Below are 23,477 nucleotides of genomic sequence, written 5' to 3' on the forward strand. Positions count from 1 at the left end.
CTCATTTCACACGTATATAATGTACTTAGAAGCAAAACATGGAATTTACTTTACAGGATCTTTAATCAATCATGGCACATGTCATAAAAAAACACTAACATCAGATGAAATTACAGAAACTGCATTCTATTATACAGTATATGTGTCAGGTCTCACAGTATATGGATCATAGATTGTGTGCAGTTTCTTTTGAAGCCTCTTTAAAAAAAAAAATGTTGGGTTTAGTAAATGCATGCATTTTGTTTCTTTTGTTGCATAAATTCAGAACAAAAAATGAATGACCCATCTCAGAGTAGCTTTATAGAATGTACGGTTACTGTATTGAAAAAGACAGAAACATCATTGCTGCAATAAAGGCTTCAGTTGCAACAGGACATTACTGCAAGAAATATGCAATATAACTGCCATTTACTATATTTCATCAGTTACCCTAGCTCTGGCCCTTCTCTGAGCACCACCACACATTCTAACTCCTCTCCCTTGCCCCACTCCTCTCCCTTGTCCTGGTACTTGTCTTCCTCTCCCTCGTGCAGGCATTACATATTCTTTCTTTCTTCGTGTTTCTCTGTATTGTTCTTTTTCCACATAAGATCAGCCCAAAGAGGTCCTCTTACTGTATACACCTGAGTGTTTCCGAGTTGGGAATCAGCTGTGATTTACAGTATTTGCATAACTTCAACCAACTGTTTCTCAGTAGCAATGGAATAAAATACAGGGGATATGTTTGTGTTTCAATTTACAATATGAACAGCTGTTCACTTTGGCTTTAGCCAATAAGTTAGGTTTTGAACATGTTATCTGTTCCAACATACAGTGTGAAAGCATTGGTAAAATGGGTAGTATAAATCGATTGTTTTGGTCTTGGTTGAGCTGGTGTGTAAAAGAAGTTCAAGCATTTAAGATTTGTGTTTATTCTATGCATTTTGTGTCAAAGCAACAAGAAATGTGTTAATTGTATAGCCAACACAGACAGATGTTGTGCTAACTGTGTCAAGAGTTTAGGAAACTTGTTAAAAGTATTGAAAACATTGTCATAGCGATTATAAAATACTGTATTTATATAGGCCTGGCACAATTCATACACAATGGAAATTCCAAGTGCTTTACAAATGAGCAGAAGTGTAAGTGTAGTGTGTATTTATAAAAACAAACAAAAAAAATGTGTAAAATCATGAAAATTATTAGTTGGAAAATTATAAAGGAGAGAAATATTCAATTTTAAATTAGAACGGACGAAAAAGGTATAACTACTTATTTTTACATTTAACATTTACATTTAATAATTTAGCAGACGCTCTTATCCAGAGCGACTTACAGTACGTACAGGGACATTCCCCCGAGGCAAGTAGAGTGAAGTGCCTTGCCCAAGGACACAACGTCAGTTGGCATGACCGGGAATCGAACTGGCAACCTTCGGATTACTAGCCTGATTCCCTCACCGCTCAGCCACCTGACTCCCTATTTTGCGCTAACATGTCAGCTCTCATTGTGCGTAAGAGTGCTCTTGGGTGTGCGTAAATTCTGTTCTTACCTAAGAACAAATCCAAAATAAGAAAACATTGGTGAATGCCAGAATCTTCGTGAAAACTGCGTAAGTGGGGTTTGAGAACAAATTTGTTTGTAAGAACATTTGGTGAATGAGGCCCATTGTACATTACATTTCACAATTGTGTTTCCCATCACAAAGTAAAATGAGTAAATAGTTATCACCCTGGCCTCTTTGCTTGTGGCGTTTCTGCGTTTACTTGTAATGTAATATGTCATAATAAATACTACAACGAAAATGTATTTGTGAGGAATGTTTATTTTAATGATTGAAAACAGATGCATCATAGACCACTGTAGTATCCCTTACAAAAAAGAAGTATACTTCAAGTTTATTTTGTAAGTATACTTATTATAAAAAGAATACTATTATCATGTTACTTAAAGTATACTAGCAGTGTACTTATTTATATACTATTTTTGTACTAAGTAAACTGAATTGGCCCACTTTAGGTCACTAAGTACACTTTAAAGTACACTTATAGTGTATTTCAAGGTTTACTTTTGAATACTGTAAAGTAGCCTGTGTAGTGCACTTTCAGTTCATCAAGTATACTTCCTAAAGTACTTCAAAGTATACCTTGGAATACTCTAAAGTAACCTGTGTAGTGCACTTTCAGTTCATGAAGTATACTTCCTAAAGAGCCTCAAAGTATACTGGGCAATACTTTTAAGTGCACTTTCAATTAATGTACGTACTTCAAGAAGTAAACCTAATAAATTAAATGTTACTATTACTTACTAATATATTATAATGTTTAGGAGCCCCTCAAACGCCTCAGATTATAAGTCACTTAGCGAGAACGGGGGCCCTTGCAAAGTTACACTGCAATTTCTTAGCTGAAAGAAGCTATTCACTGCGCAAGCTTTGACGTTTGAAGAATCCAGCTCTTCTTATGAAACGTAACAGTAATTTAACTCATGGTTACAATGGTAAACCACCACAACAATGACCACGCAATAAAACACTACATTCTAAGCAGACACATTTAACAAACAAAATTTGAAACAGGTGTGTTGGAGCAGGGAAACATCTAAAACATGCAGGACAGGCGTGCCCTGAGAACCAGGGTTGGGAACCACTGACCTAGCATAATGTTTCTGAAGTGCTGAATTTAAGTTGAATATTTCCACTGCTTTTTCTGCAAGAATGCTTTCCTTGCTGTCAATTTTGCAATTGCAATGGACTCTGAACAAACTTGGACCAACTAGCTTCAGTAAATGGGTAGATTAAATCTTTTGGTTTGCTACCTACATGCATACGCATGATTACAACTACTTGTGGCCTTGAAAAACTGCTAGCAATACAATTAATTGTGCACATGCGTGTATTATGCTAATGAGGTTTTCCAAGTGTGCAGAGATGTCAATATGTATTGATAAGTGTTACTGATGTGGTATACCTATGGTATACCTACTCTTGACCAATTATAATTACGTATGTCATTGATTCATGTCATTATTATATGTTTAGGCAACACACACATAAAACAATACTGTACATTTATTTGAACAATGTTCTGCACATTTCATTTAGTCATTTAGCAGACGCTCTTATCCAGAGCGACTTACAGTACTGTAAGTCGCTCTCATTATCACCTAACTGTTAACTTGCTCTGATTACTAATAGCAGCGCAATAATATAACAAATATGCTTGTTTAAGTGGAATGTTGCAATGTTTCTTTAGAGAATACCTGAATTAGCCATTTGTTGTACTTTTTTACATACATTTGAAACCCAGTCGACCACTGACAATTTACCGCCTCACTAAAATGCAAATGTGAATGTTTACTTCCTACTTTACTCGCCTTGAATATAGGGGTATACGATTGGTGGATTTCATGAAGGTGTCATGTATATGAGCTCTTATTGGATGCGGACCATAGTTGTCCGGAAAACATGCCTGTGTCGATAAAGACACAAAATGTTTGTTCCTTGAAAAATGTGCAAGAACTGGACATGCCAACACATTTTTTAAGGGTTGTAGAAAAGTATTAAAGCGATACAGAAAAATCCAGCTCCTCCATCGCCAGGGATCGTTCAAATGCACGATTTTGAGCTTCGGCCCACCACCTAATGCAACGGAACGTAAATAAAAATACAAGCAACTCAATCGGAAGACGAAACTTTTGACATCAACGTTGTGTATGTAGTCCAAATATTGACAGATCCTTCGGGGTGGTAAAATAAATAATAATATATATGTGAGAGAACAATGGTTTTGCTCGCCGAAGGCGTGTGCACACCCAATAATAATATATATGTGAGAGAACAATGGTTGTGCGCGCCAAAGGCGTGAGCACACCCAATAATACTACCAATTACAATAGGTGCCTCGCAGCTTCGCTGCTTGGCCACCTATTATTATATTAAAGTAGTAGGAAAAAAGCCTAGCATGATACACATATTTGGGACACTGCTAATTATTTATTTGGTAGGCTTCCATTCAAAATTCCAAAACATTAATGCTTATAGTATATATCTGTTGTTCCACAACAAGATTTTTTTTACATTTAGGCTAGGCTATTTTTGACTAAACTAAACGTTTCTAAACTTTTCACTTAACCTAACTCACAAAACAAGAAAAAAGAAAAGAAAAATGTGTGTCATTGTAATATACTGTTGCATTACTTTTGCTATTGACTAACCTAGATAGAATATTCTATAGCATGAACCACAAGGACCTTTCTGTAAACATTGGGCACATGAATGGGATACACACTGACATTCCAGGGAGGGAGGTTCCATTTGGATGGGCTACACAACAACAAGGTCAGAAACTAAGCATGTAATCCTGACTCACCAGATATTTGGAGGTTCTGAACCCTCCACTTCCAGAGAGCCCGACTTCTCCTCCACCTGGAAGTCTGTGAATACCAGCGAGATGGTATCTCCAGGGTCGGCCAGGATGGTCCACTTACAGTCCCCGCTACTGGAGCTGTCACCTGGGAAATCAGGGCTGGAAATGATCCCGCTCGAGCCCCTGATTGTCCCACCACAGGTGTCCTCCGCTGCCAATCAAATGAAGGTACACACAATTTCACATAAGATCAATGCAATGCTGTACAGCCCAGTTTGAGACACATGGCCTACAGGTATGTCCCTGATTGAAATCTCATGATCGGAAGATAATTGAGTGCTGCCACAATCCTCTCCATCTTTCTCTCTGGAATAAAAGGTTATTCAACGTTGGTTCACGGGTTTAAGATGCACAACATCTGAGACCTACAAGATAAGAAGCCAATATAAGTCAAATATTAAATGAACATGGGAGGCTATTATGCCAAAATGCTCACAACCTTTTCACTCTGTACACTCTAAAAAATAAAAGGGTGCTCAATAGAACGAGAAATAGTAGAAGAACCCTTAGAGCAGGGGTGGGCGATACATTTTCCTGAAGAGCCACATGAGAAATTGGGGCCGTTGCGGAGAAAACTCATTTTGTCCGCTTGTATTCGCGATCTCGTTCTTTCGGTCACTACCCACAGTTCGTGACCATAGGTGAGGGTAGGAACGTAGATCGACTGGTAAATAGACTGGTAAATAGAGACGGCCACGACGGACCGATGCAGAGCCCGCATCATTGCGGACGCCGCACCAATCTGCCTGTCGATCTCACACTCCATTCTTCCCTCACTCGTGAACAATACCCCGAGATACTTGAACTCCTCCCCTTGGGTCAAGATCTCCTCCCCGACCCGGAGATTCCACTCCACCCTTTTCCGGTCGATAACAATGGCCTCAGATTTGGAGGTGCTGATTCCCATCCCAGGGCTTTGCATTCGGTTGCGAACCGCTCCAGTGAGAGCTGAAGGTCACGGCCCGATGAAGCCAACAGGACCACATCATCTGCAAAAAGCAGCGACCCGATCCTGAGGTCACCAAACCGGACCCCCTCAACGCCCTGGCTGCGCTTAGAAATTCTGTCCATATAAGTTATGAACAGAATCGGTGATAAAGGGCAGCCCGGGCGGAGTCCAACCCTCGCCGAACTCCTCCCACTTTGCGCCAAAGCCGCATTCTGCTTGGCCTGCCGGTACACATCAGCTGCCTCTGGAGTCCTACCAGCCAATAAAGTCCGATAGGCGTCCTTCTTCAGCTTGACGGCATCCCTCACCTCCGGCGTCCACCACCGGGTTGGAGGGTTCCCGCCGCGTCATGCACCAACCGCCTTGCGGCCGCAGCTCCGGTCAGCCACCTCAACAATGGAGGCCCGGAACATGGCCCATTCTGACTCAATGTCCCCCCCCACCCCCACCCCCCCCCCCACCCACCATCGTAGCCAACTCACCACCAGGTGGTGATCAGTTGACAGCTCCGCCCATCTCCTCACCCGAGTGTCCAAGACATTCGGCCTTAGGTCTGACGACACGACTACAAAGTCGATCATCGAACTGAGACCTCGGGTGTCCTGGTGCCAAGTGCACATATGGACACCCTTATGCTTGAACATGGTGTTTGTTATGGACAAGCCGTGTCTAGCACAGAAGTCCAACAACAAAACACCGCTCGGGTTCAGATCAGGGGGGGCCGTTCCTCCCAATCACGCCCATCCAGGTCTCACTGTCATTGCCCACATGAGCATTGAAGTCCCCCAGGAGGACTTCAATGCTCAGAGTCCCCCAGAGACTCCAAAAAGGGTGGGTACTCTGAGCTGCCGTTTGGTGCGTAAGCACAAACAACAGTGAGGACCCGTCCCCCCACCAGAAGGCGGAGGGAGGCTACCCTCTCGTCCACCGTGTGTGAACCTGTGATGGCATTTTTTGACATAGTTACAATATCTATGTTTCTTTAAGCGGTAAAAAGTAAGTTCCTTTGTTATAGACAGACGAATGTAAGAAACTGAGGCTCTGTGGTGTGGTTTACTCTGTAGAATGGACACTCAGATTGTCTTAAGGTATTTATGATACCTCTGGGTCTTAGTTAGGTCTGGGGGTTGGGGGAGATTGTTATCTCAGTTGAGCGAGCCGACCTAATCTTTTGGCCAAGGAGATTGTGTCCTGTGTCCTGTTTGTGTATCATTAACCATCTCCTCATTTAGAGAGGGAGCTGTGACATCAAAGAACTATGGGACACTTGATGTGGAGTCAAACTGTCAATGAGTAGTGCTGGCCAATCACAGAGACCGCTATATTGATGGATTGACCATCAGAAGAACCATTTGTTCTAAGTTTATATAAGGCAGGGTTTTAGGGTTGTTCTTCACCACTCTCTCGAACGACCTGTAGGTTACATCTGCATGTCTTTCGCTATGACCGGTCCAGAGTACTCTGTTAATTCTTAATTTGTACAAACTAAATCAATTGTATTGAAACCGCCATCTTGACTATTCAGATCTACACAGTGCCACTTGAATTCTTCCATGACATTTTGGTGGCCAGTAGGGGGATCCTCGATCGGTCTACGGCGTTCAGCAGCCGGCTCCCCTCGGCGAATTGATCTTCCGGCAAAAAGCCACCTTTCCTTCCGCCATGCGTGAGACAGCAGGGCCAGGGGGGGCGCCCGTTGGACGTTTTGTGGCTGACGCGGGATCTTCAAAAGAACCGGTGAGATATTCTTTTTGGTCACTGTGTGATATTGCATTGTCTAAATGTGTGTTGCTTAGGCTATTGCCAATAATTCGGTTAAGTTAGTAATTGGGCAGAGGTAAAACTATGTCCTGTGCGTGTGAAGTTGTACGAAATTAATAAGGTAAGGTTGATGAACCTATCTTTTACGTGGGAGTCATAAAAAAAAAAGCCTGCAGAGTGTGTTGACAGACACATATAGAGGAAGTTTGTTGACGAACACACAGAGGGTGATAAATTCACGTGTGATATCGTGTTATGTGTCTGTTTAAGACCCTAGGATTAGAATATGTTGGGTTCGTGATAGTTTGAGAAATTGTATTGGCTTTGGTGGTCATAACAGTTCTTATTTATTAACGTGGCCTAAACGTGATTCTAAGTCCCGAGAGTAAAAGCATACTAGTGAGGTAACCAGCTGAGTGTTTACAAAGGGTTTGAGTCCCTGAAGTTGAAGAACAAAAAAAAAGAAAAATATGGACGTATCCTGAAGGAATTTTCTAAACAAAGGTTTGAGTTTTTACACGCGTGTTCATTTTTTGTTTTAATTGCAAGTTATGTATTTGGAGGTTAAATGAAGTAAGAGTAACTAATTGTGTCAAAGTAAAAGCTATATACAAATTACAAAAATCAAAATTTTAATTATTTTTATTTTGGTTTGAATATTTGTAATTTACGATTGTGCAGTTGGGGTATATTTTCATTGAAAAGTTGTCAGGTCGGAATTTGAAAGTTTTTAGAAAAGAAAAGGTGTAATTGTGTCTTCATTTTCCTTTGTTGGTTATTGTTGGTTTAATGTGGTCAAATATGGATTGTAATTCGAAAAATGAATAGGGCTAACAATGGTCTGGAGGCAGAATTTACCTGTCCAAACATCGATTACATGAAACAAAAGTATGGTAACGGTAGTTTATTGCAAATGCAAATATGGATTGATAAATGTGGATTTCCGAGTGTGGGGTCGTTTTGTTTTAAGGACCTTATTGAATTGCGAAATAAGCTTGTGCAGAGGTAAATTGATATACGATTTGAAGAAAAAAAGAAGAAAAGATTAGGATAAGTCAAGAAAGCAGGATCCTGGAATTTGTTTATAGATTTGCTTTGGATTCCCGCAAAGATTGCGGCTTGTGCTTTGACTTGCAATTGCCTATAGGCTAGGCCTACTTATTATTTTGCGTTTCAAAAGAAGGAGAGGTGAAAGTCCTCTCCGGTAAAAAAGGGTTTGAGTCCCTGTTGTATTTGGAATAAAGAATGTTATAGGCTTGGTTGGTATTGCTTCTGTCTCAAGGGACAGCACTGAGTTGAGGTTGATCAAAGCCAATGCAGAGCGTGTTGACATGCTGTTGAAAAACATGTAGGCCAACACGATTTGCTAGGAATGATCAATCCAAAATGCGTGCTTTAACTGTGGGAAATTGAGCAAAATTTACGTGAATGTCCGGAGATGTGTCATCACTGTTGAAAGTTTTCTGGAAATTGGGGGCGAGCCTTCGCAAACTAGAGTGGTTCGTGACCGGAAGTTGAATGAGTTCCGAACTGGTGACGTATATTGTTATTATTATTCAATTCTTTTTATTGGATTTCACATAAATGTATACAATGACACAATAATAACTGACAATTTTACATTAAAGCTGATCATGTGATAATTCACACCGATGAAATTAACATACAAATCTACAAAATCAACTCTAATAAAATATACAAAATAAAATGTCATAAAATAAATAAATACATTAAATAATAAAACCAGACAAGACAGCAAGCAGGTAGGGGGAGGGACCGGGGGGGGGGGTGTAAGGCTTTAACCCATGAGACTGTGACGTATATTGTTTATACACACATACACAGATTAAACACTTGGAGAGAACTTATGTTATATTCTCTTCAGATTCTTATGGATGTTTATCGGTTATGACATTATTGGTAGAGGAGAGATGATTGACTTGTTATATTGTTGTACAACTTTGTGTTAACTGTTATATATTTGATGTTAGACTTTACATCGGTCTGATTATCGCCAGAAGGCATTTGTTTTTGAAGACGAAGACAGTCTGTTTTGAAAATGCTAATGTTAATTCTTTGACTGAATTCTCCACTTGAAAAGAGGCGCATGCGCTTGAGCCTAGCGGAAGTTGAAGCTCATTCTGCGTGCAGTGGCCCACACCCGTCATGAGTGCAAAAAAAACAACAAAAAACACTAATTTTAAAGAGAATTTGACGTTGAATTGAGAAATGTATTGGTTGGAAAACAGATGTGTGTTTCTGTTTCTTTGTCAAACTTAAGAAAATATATTGTGAGTTGCCATACTCTTGATTTTGGAAATTATGTACAGACCGATTTTCTATATTAGGAGCTTGATTTGATATTGAATAATGCGCTGGAAATTTCGGTTCTTGGGTCAGATAATTTGTAAAGGCCAGTTTTGGCAACAAAAGCGATATTCATTTGAAGAATTACAATCCCGGGGTTTATTGAAACTTTTATAGAAAGTTATGTGTTCAAACGGAAATGTTGTTTAAAGATCCTGTAAAGTAAATTCCATGTTGTGCTTCTAAGTACATTATATACGTGTGAAATGAGTTCCTGAAAGCATGTGCAAAGCGCTAAAACTTTGTCGCACTTAAATGTGGAGATAGACTGAAGAAAAGTTTCTCTTCAGTTTTCAGATCAGGTTTTAATGGGCGGAGCCAAAAAATGCCCTATCTACGTCATTTCGCCCCATCTACGTCAGATCACTGAATGGCTCCTCCTGCTGTACTGTTATTGTAGCTTACATCAGCAAGCTAGCTAGCTTCAGGATGTCTCCCACCACCCGCAACTGCATCTTCCCTGGATGCAAGACCTCCAGCTGCGCTGCAACGCCATTTAAGTTCCCTGTTGATAATGAAAGGAAAAATAGGTGGATAGATTTTGTGAAGAGCCACGCTCATGGAAAGCTTCGGATAAACTCCAACAGCCGCCTCTGCGCCACTGACCATTTCACGGCGGACAGTTTTAACATGGACCAGAGACAGACGGGGTTCACCAACACATGGCTTCTCTTGCAGCGCGGAGCCGTACCGAGCATTGCCCCCCCGGCCGTTCATCCTCCGGTCGCACCTGGACCATCCACCGCCGCCAGCAGTTCATCACTCAGTTTTGTGTGCTTGTTATATTTATGATAGATAACTTTTCCAGAGGTATCTCTGCTATAATTAGTGCAAACCGCTAACTTGATATTAGGCTACTCGGTGTAGAATTATGGTATTTTGGTGAAATGGTAGCTAATGTGCTAGAAGTAGTTGGAGAGCTCACTGTCTGCTGTCTCTGCTGTAAATGTTTACTCCTGTGTTACAGCTCAGGGGAATATTACATTTATATGCATCTGTATGTTTCACTCATTGAACAAATACATTCTAATTCTATACTGTTTTGTTCGGCTTGACGTAGCGTCCATTATCTGGGTCGTAGGTAGCTTACTTGAGAGAGGCGGCGCCTTCCAGCGAGGGGGCCGAGCTTCAGCTCCTTCAGACGACACGCCCCCCCAGTCTCGAACAGAGAAGACTGATGATTTTCTTACGATTTCAAAGCCTAATTTAACATACTTGTCGGTGTTTTTTTTTCATTCAAATTTGGTTGGGTAGTTAATAACACATTATTCTGTGGTGTGGTGAACTTGAAACTCGTTTTTAATTCCACTTTACAGGATCTTTAAGGAATATTTTTTGTTTACGTATTGCATTTATCTGGAAATGTTTCGGTTTTGTATTATGAGAACGGGGTTACAATATCTACATTTGATTTCAACACATGTGCGTAGTGATATCCATTGACATGGAAGCAATCAATGGTTTTTATTTTATTTTCATTTTGTGGGAGTTCACAGATGTTACTGTTGTTTAAAGAAATATGTAAAGGGGTTATGAAGAAGTGATTAGAAAGGTTGACATGACTTTAGTTCCGTTTTAGGCCAGTCTGTTGAACAAAGTCTGTTACAAATTGCTAGGATAGCTTTGGGATCTGAGAGGAAAAGATCCAGGCTGTGACTTTGTTAGCTAATAGCTAATGGCTAACGGTGAAAACGTGGAGGAAGTGCATTTTGCTCTGTCTTGAGACCGAGGAGAGTCCAGGAAGTTGAATTTGCAACTATAGCAACGACATTAGCTAACAAACTAACAGACTGACTCAACAGCGATGGCGGCGGGTAACAGGCTATTTGAGATCCAGGATGAGTAACCGCATGACGCATGGGCAGACGGAAATTGAGAAATTGACTAAGACGCAAATTTAGAGAAATAGATAAATTTGGAGCGAATTCTACATATTAATTTGGTTACTTTTGAAATATGTTAGGTGATGAGCAGTGTGCGAATTACGGGGGGGTTTGGGGGGACCTGACCGATTCCGAGGAAAGGTGGGGGCTAAAAGAGTCCCGTTGAAGTTTTACAAAGGTGATCCCAGAGGGTGTGGTTCTGCATAATTATGTGAGTATTATTTCTGAAAGATGAGTCAGTTTAGATGAATTCGAAGTTTGGTGGTTAACAAATGCGTGATCAATATTTGTTCTAATTCCTAGCCAAACAGGGAGGTTTTAAAGCCTTTCAGACCAGAACTTCTATTTATGAGTGGAGAATCTGTGATGTGTGATGTTATTCAATAAAAATGCAGAAATTAAACCCCTGGTTCATAACTTAGTTATGATTGGATTGGAAAAGTTATACTTTAGCGAAATTAAGTGAATAGAAGGTAAACGCCAACCAGCTGTGTTGGTCAAACGAAAAGGAGAAAAGGTTTTTCCCAGAGCGTTTTGCTGTTTGTCTTGAGTTCCAACAAGCGCTGAGAGGCTGTTTGTTTGATTCGAGTTTGAAATGCGCGCTGGTAGACATTGTTTATTTGAGTTGATTCGTTTAGTAAAAACTACGAGTAATTGAGAGCTGAGAAGTGTTACATTAAATCATATACAAACTACTAAATATTCAAATTAAATATTTTCATTTTGGGTTAATTTGGTCTGCAAATTTGAGATTTGAAGGATTGTCCGTACATTACGCATGTTGAGGGCGTAATGGCTGGTGAATAATATGAACTCATAGACGGAAAAGTGTTCTGTATTACATGCTTTAATAAGACTTTTGAGAAGTTAAAGAATACGGTTTTGTTTTACGGGTTTATGTTACTCTTGTTGAATTGTTAATTTAAAGGTTTAAAAAGAAAAATGGAGAATTTATATTTTCTTTTGTCGTATGGGCATTGTTTGATTGACGTGATTGCGAGTCGTAGCGTAATTCTAGCATGAATTACTTATTCTAAGAGCAGTTTTAACTGTGTGAATATGGATTTAATGAAACAAGAGAACGTTTTGTGGATGTGAAGAGATGATTGGTTTATGTTCTGAAAAGGGAACTATGCATATGCTTTAAAGAGGTATATGGGCAAACATTTTAAGTCAAAATAGTAAAATCTAGAGGTTTTTAAGAGTTTTGATAAAGGTATTAGATGCAATGTGGTTATGAAATGAGAGAGAAAATAATTACAATGTACTTTTATTTGGAGTTTGACTGTAATTTGATTTTAAGTTTTCTTTGAGAGTTTTATCATGTGGGGCTCACTCTAACAATGATGATTATTCCACAGGGAAAATGCTAGTGCTGACACTAGCTGGAGCAGTTTCTAGATTGCCTGCATGCAATGATGAACTAAGTTGAATATGTTTTTGATGTTGATATGTTTACAGGAAGTGATGAGATGATGTTGCCACGTCCGGATAAGCCTAACTTGACAAATTTGGGTTTACAGGACTCTGTTGTGTGACTTTGATACAATATTTGTCACAGATTCTTTAAGGGAAGCGCAAATGTACGGCTAGAAAAATGTAGTTGATTCAATTTAGTTTTTTTCATTTATATAGCACACTTTTAATACAACAATAGTAGGCCTATCATTTAGCCATTTGAAATCTATTGTGATGACCTGACTAGCTAGGTCAGAAAGGAACAATCGTCCAGGCATAAGATGAAGTTCCCAAATTGACGTTTATTAACCACACGGTACACAGGCTACTAGTAAGCCAAACAGCTGTTTGGCCCTAGCCCACGCTAAATAAAAGAAAGGTAGCCCACAAAACAATAGTGACCATCTCTTGTGAAACCCAAACGTAACAGAAAGAACAGACGCTAAACCTGGTCTCAACTTCGAATGCTCCATCCCCCCTGCCCAACCACCCTTGATGCCCCTTCGCCAACCACCAGGATGCCCGGCATCCGAACATTCTCGGCATTCCCGTGATTAGCAGACAGTAGGTTGATTGGCATGTCGGACCACGCACACTACTGGTAAACAACCAACTAACAGCCTAACATATAACACACGTCTTTTGGTGTGGGTCGCTACACTATGTTTGTACTTTAACTGCTAAGATTCCTTGATGAGATGCCTTATCAATCTATTAACGTTACAAAAGATGAACACTGCAGTCAGATAGCTACCCTGTTTGCTATTGTATAATGCCTGTTTGAAATACGTATTTCAGAGTAGGGCTAGCCATGATCTAGTAACTTAAAGGCTGGTAGTTGATTGAAGATAATAATGGGGATATGTTTAAGATTGAAATTGGACTCAAATGTGGGTAATTGGATGTGTAGGCCTACATGTTATTTTTGCTTAGGGTTCACTTCAAACATTAAAAGAAAGGGTGAGATAGCAGACTTCTTCAAAAAGCTGAGCAAACGGGATCAGGTGGAAATAGATCCCAGTCCTTGCACCACCCCAAGACCTCAGAGCAGCTCCCTCCCCAAGGCTACAGGCACCAGGTCAGAGCATACTAGGCAGTCAGTCACATGCCAAGTTTAGCTTGTTTTTGTAGGCCACACGTAAGCCTACACAAAAGTTTTTTTCCGATTAAGCCTCACTTTAAAATGTTGGTTGTTGATTCATGAGTGTTCTTGTTTTGATGGCTGTGGCATTTTTTGTGTGAGTATACACTAATATTTATGTTTTAATGTAAAAGATTCATCAAAGGATCTAACCTCTAACCTGGTAAGTAGCTATCAAGAGAAGGTCGTTAGTTAGCGCAAAACTGTAAGCATTACATCGCCACCCATTCTACAATGGAAACATGTTTTGAAAGTTGTTAGTGTAGTAGAGCATGTAACTTTTGCTTGTATTAAATCTATCCCTAGCGTCTGCAATCTTTCGACCAGTGTGTTAGCAGCAGCTGGTCTTGCTGAAGACAGAAGGATAAAGATAACCTACCCACATAATGGGGCCGTGCTAGTTTAGCCTAGTACCAGCAGGCTAGCAACTCAAAAGTGATATTAACTGGTAATAAGTAGGCCTATATGATCCCTTGGATAGTAATATGGCTATCCCTGTAATCTTGACCAATGTCAGCAGTCAACTAAGCATGGTTAGTGTCTGTATTAAAGTGATGAATTACTGTGCAGGAAAAACAGCACCCTGAAGCTACAGATGTAGAGCAGGTTGGTGATGAGTCAGCATCAGGGGTTCAGTTGAGAAGTTGAATTGTCCATTTTGGTAAAGATTGCATTAAACTGCTGTTTTTTAAGGGACGTTTAGACAATGTTACCCATCAATGTTATCATTCACACTTATACTTGTAGTTAGTAAAAAGGTGCTATAAATTGGGATGCCCAAATGTATGCATCATATAATTGGGTGTGATTTGCCTTCGGCAAGGGCACAACCTTTGTTCTCTCACATATATATTTATTATTATTATTTATTTTTGCCCTCCTAAATCTTCGTCAATATTTGGCCTACATAGACAACCTAGGTGTCAAAGGTTTCGTCTTGGTAGCGATTGAGTTGCTTGTATTTTTATTTACGTTCCGTTGCATGGTTTAGGCTCAAGTTAAGTTTTTGTGGCAAAAAGTGAAGCTAACGGTGGCTAATTTGCTAGCCACAGTCACTGACGTTACTAACGTCACGAAAACACGCGTGACTACCTGTAGCAGAACATTCGTTTTGCATCTGTTAACTTGGGGGATAGCTAGGCTAACTATAGCTTTACTGCAAGGCAGCTGCAGAAACGCCACAAGCAAAGAGGCCAGGGTGATAACTATTTACTTATTTTACTTTGTGATGTGAAACACAATTGTAAAATGTAATGTACAATATTAGCTGATATTATTAAGGAAGTAGGCCCACATCTACTTTCGGAAACGGTAGTCTACTATTTCACTGAGGCATTAGCATGACATTAGCCTCTGTTACCCGGGCAACACATACTACAGTGGTCTATGATGCATCTGTTTTCAATCATTAAAATAAACATTCCTCACAAATACATTTTCGTTGTAGGATTTATTATGACATTACAAGTAAACGATTTGTTGGTGAAATTATCATTACCTGTGGTTTCAAACCAGTGTTGCTCACTGCAACGCTGTAGCCTACATGAGACACACTACAAAAACATCTACACAGCTGTTTAGGAAGTCAAACGGCGACAGAACATGTTTGGCACTCCCCTTACTTAAATCAAAAGTCTATCTAACTACTAACCTGAACTTCATTGCCACAGCCTAAACTTTGTCAATCTGTTCGTGAAAATAATTAATTTCAGCCTAAACCGTACAACGGAACGTTACATCGAATTCAACCAACGCAATCGCTACCAAGACGAACACAGCAGTAGTCTAGTACTGTACTGTAGTAGTAGAATTTACCGGGGCAGCTTCTCCACACAGGGCTATATCGCATTTTGCGTTGTTACTGACAATGATCGCTACCAGTGAGCTTTTTATGAATGAGCAATTTTCCACTAAATAAATGTCAAGCTTATTTACGTTTTTGGGGGCATATTTTCAGTTAGCAGATGGTACTGTTTGAATCGCGATTCTATCTTCTGCCGGTAACGTCGTAGAATAATCTTCAAAGGGGGTTCTTTATTAATGAATGAATGCAATATGAGTAGGCTAAATGCCTGAAAATAAAAGAAGGGAAAACTTAAAAGGACGTTTAAGTCATAGAGATTAGGTCAATTTTTACACCGGTCTGCCAAATGTATTCGTTTTGATTCAGCTATGAGGCTGCCTCTTGCAGGGGAAATGAGAAGACATCATATTTCATTCTACACTTCACTCGTATTTTGAGTTGTAAATGATCAGAAAAAAAAAGATGCTTTTAAATCTATGTAATCTTTATAAATAATAAGTAGGCCCTATGCATTTTTATATAAAATATACAGACCCCTGTGCAACCGACGCAAGCAAGCACACCCTACAATTTCCCCAGAAATTGTACCCTCTCTAGTTATAAAATATGACATTATTTTAAAAGTGACCTATAACATCGACTATGCAAAACACATAAAATTATTACGCGTATTTGGAAAGAGATGTTTATAATGTGACAATATGTCAGTCATCGTGTGATAACGAAAATATGACTAGGCCTATTATATGTATCAGACGAAATATTGCAAGCTCCGTCAAAGGTATCAGGCCTATGTTCGTCCCGCACTGGGTTTGAACCTGCCACCTCTGACATTCCAAGCGCCACCACTACCAACTAGACCAACGAAAAGCTAGCTAACCGTCGACGCGGGTGGCCTATTACATACCTGAGGAGTGAGTTTCACCAATACACACCGGCTACATCTATGAACTACTTGTTCTGAGCAGGTGTTGTCAGTGAACAGGCTGTAAAACTGTTGGTTAAGACACATGAAAAACTGATGCTATTTATCTGGGAAACATTTTCTAACAGCAGTCAAGTTGTCATTGTTTGTGTCAAACAAGTTGTGAATTTGTTGTAACATTTAAACAGGATATCATGACTGTGCTCAAAGTGATGCTCGAGCTCCAGTGGTTTGCTCTGTAGGTGAACGAAACTTTTGGAAGACGTAGCAGAATCACGTGAAAAATTACAGGATATACTTTTTTTCCATTGGTTGTTGCATTAAATCTTACCCAGATACAATGGTGCTATTTTCCGATTGGCTATTGTATAGACCCTTTCTTTTTTTTGATTGGCTGATAAGTGGCAGGCTAGACTAAGAACTCCAGGGGAGACGTGCTTGATTCCTGCCGGTTCCATAGTGAGAGTGGCGCGGCCAGAGGAATTTTGGTTGGGTGCTGCGGCATATTAAATATATTATAATGCCGCCCGGGCGGCATTTTTTCATGTCACGTGGGGGGCGCACGAGCATAAAATAAATAAATAAAAATCTCTGCGCCGCGAAGCGGTTTTCTCTTTTCTATCATTTCACTGTGTAGGGAATTGGCAAATTGGCGCCCCCTTCAGGCAGCTGCAGGCACCCCTGCTTGCTGAGAAGGTGCCGTGCACAGAAGCTGTGTGAAAAAAGGGGAGGGGGACAGACAGCTCACCTGACTGGGTCTCCCAAATGGAACGGACAAGGGGGGGGGGGTCCACTGTATAGTGCAATACTCTAAATTAGTGGGCTAAAGTCAGTTGCACCTCGACTTTCTTCCAAATAACGCACATTTCATTCATAATATTATAAATATAGGCCTTAAGTTCTTGCACATTTTTGTTTTTTTTAATTGTGTGAAATGGCTAATAAAAATATGTATCACAAAACGATTGTGGTCACCAAGGATTGGTTTAGTCTTGACTTCTGGTCGTGAGTGACAGTGTTGGGGGGATGGGAAATCTGTTGACTGTTGAGTGCCAAAGAAGATGGACAGGAAAAGGTCAAGTAAGCCATCAGGTGCCCAATTTCAAAAAAAAAGAAAGAAGAAAAGGAGAAACGAGAAAAAGATAAAGGTATGCAAATATGTCTCTGTATGATTATTACGGTATCCATGTCATGAATGAAGGGCTAATGTTAATTGGTGGGTATAGGCTAACTCTTATGTTTGTTAGCCTTTTTGCTATGATGCTTGCTATGCAACAACAATATTTCGGTTTTAACTCAACAAACACAAGATAACATTTCACCATAATAGTGTGCTTTGCAACAAAACTGTTACAAGTTCAGTTATTATTTATTTTCATTATTTAGGTTAGGCCCTGTAATTAGCCAACGGAATTTTAAAATCTGTAGGTAGTTTCAAAGACGAACATTTGCTATTTGCTACAACTATATTTTCGTTCAATATAGCATGTAATAACAGACATTTAGCGTGTAAGGGCATGTTTATGTAACCCTCCTATTATGTTTGGTGTCAATTTGACCCCAGGCTGTTTTAGCTGTATAGAACATAATCGGTCTTACCATAACAGCCTTTTGATTTCAATGGGGGGGGGGGTGTAATTCAATGTAAAACCGCCACTGCAATCACCTGTGTGAGTGATGCGTGTCTGTCGTTGCCACGGTGATGGTGCAGCTATGATTGCTTAGATATTCTTTATATGTCTGTGCAGTCAGAAATACGACTCTACCTGCAGTTTCAAAAACGTGTTCCTTCTGCTTTCCTGGTGCGTGTTTGTTTGGTTGCCACGGCGATGGAGCAGCTGTGATCGCTAACAAGCTGGGCAGAGAGAATAACTAATGTAGCTAGAATCCACACCTCAAACAAGTTAACCTAGACGCAAAACTATACGTCCAATCCCAAAAATAAGGATATTTTCCGAGACCCAAGACTCTGCCGAAACCAGAGATGTCCTTTATATGTCTGTGTGGTCAGAAATACGACTATCGGCAGTTTCAAAATCTTGTTCCTTCTGCTTTCTCTGACGAATTTTACCCACCTCTCCATTGAAGTTAGTGAGAGAATTTGAAAGGCTTCTCTCGCTTCAAGGCTCATAGCTGAAAATCTGTAAATGTGAGCTCTTTGGTAGTTACATTGGCTGAAAGAGGACAATTTTACCTACATTTTAAAGTATAACTTGTTTCTGTAAGTTAAACTACATGAAAGTTAGAGGAATTTGTTTGACAATTTAGTTGAATATCAGAAAAAGAGCAGGCAGCAGAGTGTGCCACTCTGCTTGCTGCTCATTCATAAAAATCAAGGAGCAAACATTTTAATGTATTTCAAACTGTCATAATTCAAAATTGGCTGAATATTTGAAAAAGCTGAATCATTTGGGAATAGCTAAATGTCTTGTGAACATTTTAAAGGTTGAATGGTGTCTCTAGCTGAAAGTATGCTGAAGTAGTTACGTTTGAAAGAGGAGGAAGCTTTTTAATGATTTGAAAGGATTTACCATTACTTTTAATGGGAGAATAATTTGCACAAAAACCTTAATATATCAAAAAGTATGAAAGTGAGAAATTAGAAAAGTCATAGCACACATCTCCTGAAGGAGCTGAACGTTTTGATTGCAGAATTGTAGGAATCGGTGAAAGTACGCAGGACTAGTTACAGGACGAAAAACCAGCGGAAGAACTAAGAAGTTGAAAAACTAAAAAGGCATTTCCTGCTGAAAATGCGTTGTAATGCTTAAAGATGAAATTATTTTTCTTAAATTGCACAAAATACAGAAATGAGAAAATACCTGCAAGCTGAAATGAATGTCAAAACTGTGTGAGTCACACAAAAGAGGCAGTGTGGAAACTGAACTGCATCATCTAACAACGCTAAGAGCTGAAATACAATGCGGGAGAAGCTGAAAGCTGAACTGTTAAACAGAAGGAGAAGTAGGCCTAGGCTAGCTAGTCATGAAAAGAATATGATAGTCTTAACAGCTGAAATTATAGTTGGGATAGTAATAGCAGTAGCAGATGTGTGCATTGAGTGCGTTTACTCAGCTTTCTTAGTAGGATTCAATGTGTTGATTGAATGAAACATACAGCAGTAGGGCCGATACAGGAAGTCACAGCGACACTTTGTTGCTGAAGGATGGAAGTTTTGTCCGTGGAGCATACAATAATTAATAAAAAGAATCATGTAGACGCGCTTATTGAGTAATCGCATAACTAATTACACATGTAAACGGAGTAATCGTATGGCATAAACCGACAATTGCTAGTAATCTGGTTTCTCATGGTCAAGTAAACGCACTCAGTGGCGTAGTAGAATAAAACAGTTCCATTAGCAATAGTAGTAAAAGAGATATTAGCAGCACCTGCAGAGTCACCTCTTGTAAATTGTATTAGGTTGAAATACTATCAAACTCTGTCTTGTGACTCCACTAATCAGCTAATACCAATCACCTGCGTGAGACTGAGTGGTGCGTGTCTGTCGTTGCCACGGTGATGGTGCAGCTATGATTGCTAACGCGCTGAGGGCAGAGAATAACAGAAATGTAGCTAGAATCCACACCTCAAACAAGTTAACCTAGACGCAAAACTATACGTCCAATCCAAATAATAAGGATATTTTCCGTGACCCAAGACTCTGCCGAAACCAGAAATGTCCTTTATATTTCTGTACGGTCAGAAATACGACTCTACCGGCAGTTTCAAAATCTTGTTCTTTTTGCTTTCTCTGACGATTTTGTCACCAGATTTGCATTGGTCTCTATGGGGTGAGAGTTGGACTTTGTCTCGCTTTCGTGGGGCTCTGAACAAATGTGTACGTCTGTTGGATTCAACAGACAACTGTCTACGACCAGCACAAAATTAGCTATCTATTGATCCAAAAACGAAGCATGAAGAGCGAAAATTGTGGCAATGCTGGCAAACTAGAAATATTTTTTCAACGACATCCGAAGCTGCCCTCCACTCTAAGCGTTTCAGTCTGCACTCTAGGGTTTCACGTACACACCCATGTAAATCTCAGAAACGGCTTGAAAGTCATGAAACATAATCAGTGATATTGAAAAAAGTTGAATAGATATCAAAAAGCGGAATTATTTAAAAATAGTTTGGGTTTTGTCAACATTTTAAAGTTTAAATGGTGGCTCTAGCTGAAAGATTGAGGAAGAAGAAGGATTTGGAAGTTGAAGAAGTTTAAAGAAGTTTGAGAGGATTTGAAAGAAAACTCCATTGGAAACCCATGTTAAAAATATTATGAATATTGATTTATATTAATTCAAGCATTAGAGGTATGAAAAGTCATAGCACCCATGGCCTGAAACTGCTGAATTGTTTTATAGCTGAACGGTTTTAATAGCTGAAGATTTGAAGGCGCTGAAAGGTGCCACGGAAAAATAATAAGTTGATTAAAGATTCAAAGAACAATACTTGGAATGCTGCTTCAGCATTCCAATAACAATAGTGAGAATGCTTAGCGATTTTGTGCATGGTATTTCAGAATGATGTCATCCTGTTTAACTAAACAGATAATCAAAATTATGACAGGCCAAAAGATAATGGCTGGACTCTAACCAACTACCTTATACTTTACAGGTCACCATGCCAGCCCATTGAGCTTTTCTCAGTGTTGAATATTGTCATGTTCAGTTACTGTATAAAAAAGTAAGGTGTTTCTCCTTTGGTAAGCGTTGTTAGATTCAGCCAACATTGAAACAGCTTTAATTCAATCATATTTTGACATACCAAGGTGAAATTGTTTGTGGTACTTCAGAAAGATGTCATCCTGTTGAACTAAACAGATAATAAAAATGATGACAGGCCAAAAGACTATGGCTGGATTCCAACCTACAACCTTATACTTTACAGGTCACCATGCCAGCCCATTGAGCTTTTCTCAGTGTTGAATATTGTCATGTTCAGTTACTGTATAAAAAAGTAAGGTGTTTCTCCTTTGGTAAGCGTTGTTAGATTCAGCCAACATTGAAACAGCTTTAATTCAATCATATTTTGACATACCAAGGTGAAATTGTTTGTGGTACTTCAGAAAGATGTCATCCTGTTGAACTAAACAGATAATAAAAATGATGACAGGCCAAAAGACTATGTCTGGATTCCAACCTACAACCTTATACTTTACAGGTCACCATCCCAGCCCATTGAGCTATTCTCAGTGTTGAATATTGTCATGTTCAGTTACTGTGTAAAACAGTAAGCTGTTTCTCCTGTGGTAAGCGTTGTTAGATTCAGCCTAAGTTGAAACTGCTTGTACATTTCCTATAAAAACGGGACAACGGGATGACTGGGTTGCTGCTGTAAAGAATAACTTTCTCATTGTTTTTTTAAACAGGTTCTTTGGAGTGCCATAACTTGTCATGGAAGGGAATTTTAAATAATGCCTAGCATCAGTGGGAATGTGTCCTGGCTTAGGTTACTGAAATGAATTTGCGCAACAGGCAAGGGATCCACCTGAACAATCAATTTACTTCATTAGAGATAACCATTAGCGTTATCTCTACCATGCGTAGACTACAAGTAGCTAGCTACTGTGGTGAACCTAGCTTGTTTTGCAGTGGTTTACACAGTCTCGCTAAACAGATGATCGGAGTGTTGTGATGGGCTCAAATAAACACGCATTGCTATGTTTTTACAACCGGAGGATTGATCGTTAGACTAGAAACCGTTTTGTCAGAACTATGCCTCTGACTGGTTTTGAACCTACAACCCTTTGCTTACCAGCACAACATCTCAGCCAATTGAGCCATTCCCAGACATGGATTGCAAAAAAAGCTGTTTCTCCAATGGCGAGCATTGTCAGATTTGGTCGAAGTTCAAACAGCTCTAATTCAATCATATTTTGACATACCAAGGTGAAATTGTTTATGGTACTTCAGAGTGATGTCATCTTGAACCCTATTAGGTTTGAAAAACCATCATTCAAAATGACATTTGATTTAGTGACACAAACGTATTGAGGCAATGTGGACATTTACGTAAGTACACCCCTTTCAGCCATTTTGTATTTGATTCAACTGTCTTAAGTGAAGTTTTTAGATACATCCATGATACATATCTGTTCAAAATTTCAAGTAAATTAGAGCTTTGGTTCAAGAGAAGAGGAATTTTGAAGGTTTTCCCAAATTTTCACAGTACAGGAAAATCCATCATGGCGGACCTTATGGGTCCTTGAGGCTTTTTTGTTCCTCATGAAAAATGAGGCATGCACACCAAGTTTCAGAAGAATTGGAGCAATGGGGTGGAAATGCCATCACTTTGAAAATCGGACTTTTGGGCGTGGCCTGTGGCACCCCCTATGGTCCGATGTGGCCCATATTTAGTGTGGGGGTACCCACTTGGATGTAGTATCAATGTGCCAAATTAGAAAATGTATGACAAGGGACTTTTTGAGATATTGGGGCGCAAGGAGAAGAAAAATAATAATAAGAATAAGAATACCAACAATAACAATAGGTTCCCTCCTACCGGAGGAACCTAATATGAAGAAGAAGAATACCAACAATTACAATAGGTTCCCTCCTACCGGAGGAACCCTAATTAGAATACCAACAATAACAATAGGTTCCCTCCTACCAGAGGAACCCTAATAAAGATTCAAAGAACAATACTTGGAATGCTGAAGCAGCATTCCAACAATAATAAAGAGAAACAGGAAAACAATAGTGAGAATGCTTAACAGCATTCTCACAATAATAATAATATATATGTGAGAGAACAAAGGTTGTGCTCTTGCCGAAGGCAAGC

The 23,477-nt window shown here is 39.6% G+C and overlaps 1 protein-coding gene across 5 annotated transcripts in view; it reads right to left on the reverse strand.

The window, feature by feature from the left end:
- LOC134022944 (CUB and sushi domain-containing protein 3-like) overlaps nucleotides 1-23,477 on the reverse strand; it is a 403,505-nt gene that overhangs the window by 270,316 nt on the left and 109,712 nt on the right. For all 5 annotated transcript variants that reach the window (XR_009930720.1, XM_062464691.1, XM_062464690.1 and 2 more), the window contains exon 5: nucleotides 4,350-4,557. Coding sequence is in view for 4 of the 5 variants with exons in the window: in XM_062464691.1 (XP_062320675.1) it covers nucleotides 4,350-4,557 (208 nt within the window). In the remaining variant the exon portion in view is untranslated. The remainder of the gene's footprint in view (nucleotides 1-4,349; nucleotides 4,558-23,477) is intronic.

Source organism: Osmerus eperlanus, chromosome 7 (genome assembly GCF_963692335.1).
Source record: "Osmerus eperlanus chromosome 7, fOsmEpe2.1, whole genome shotgun sequence".
Lineage (NCBI taxonomy): Eukaryota > Metazoa > Chordata > Actinopteri > Osmeriformes > Osmeridae > Osmerus > Osmerus eperlanus.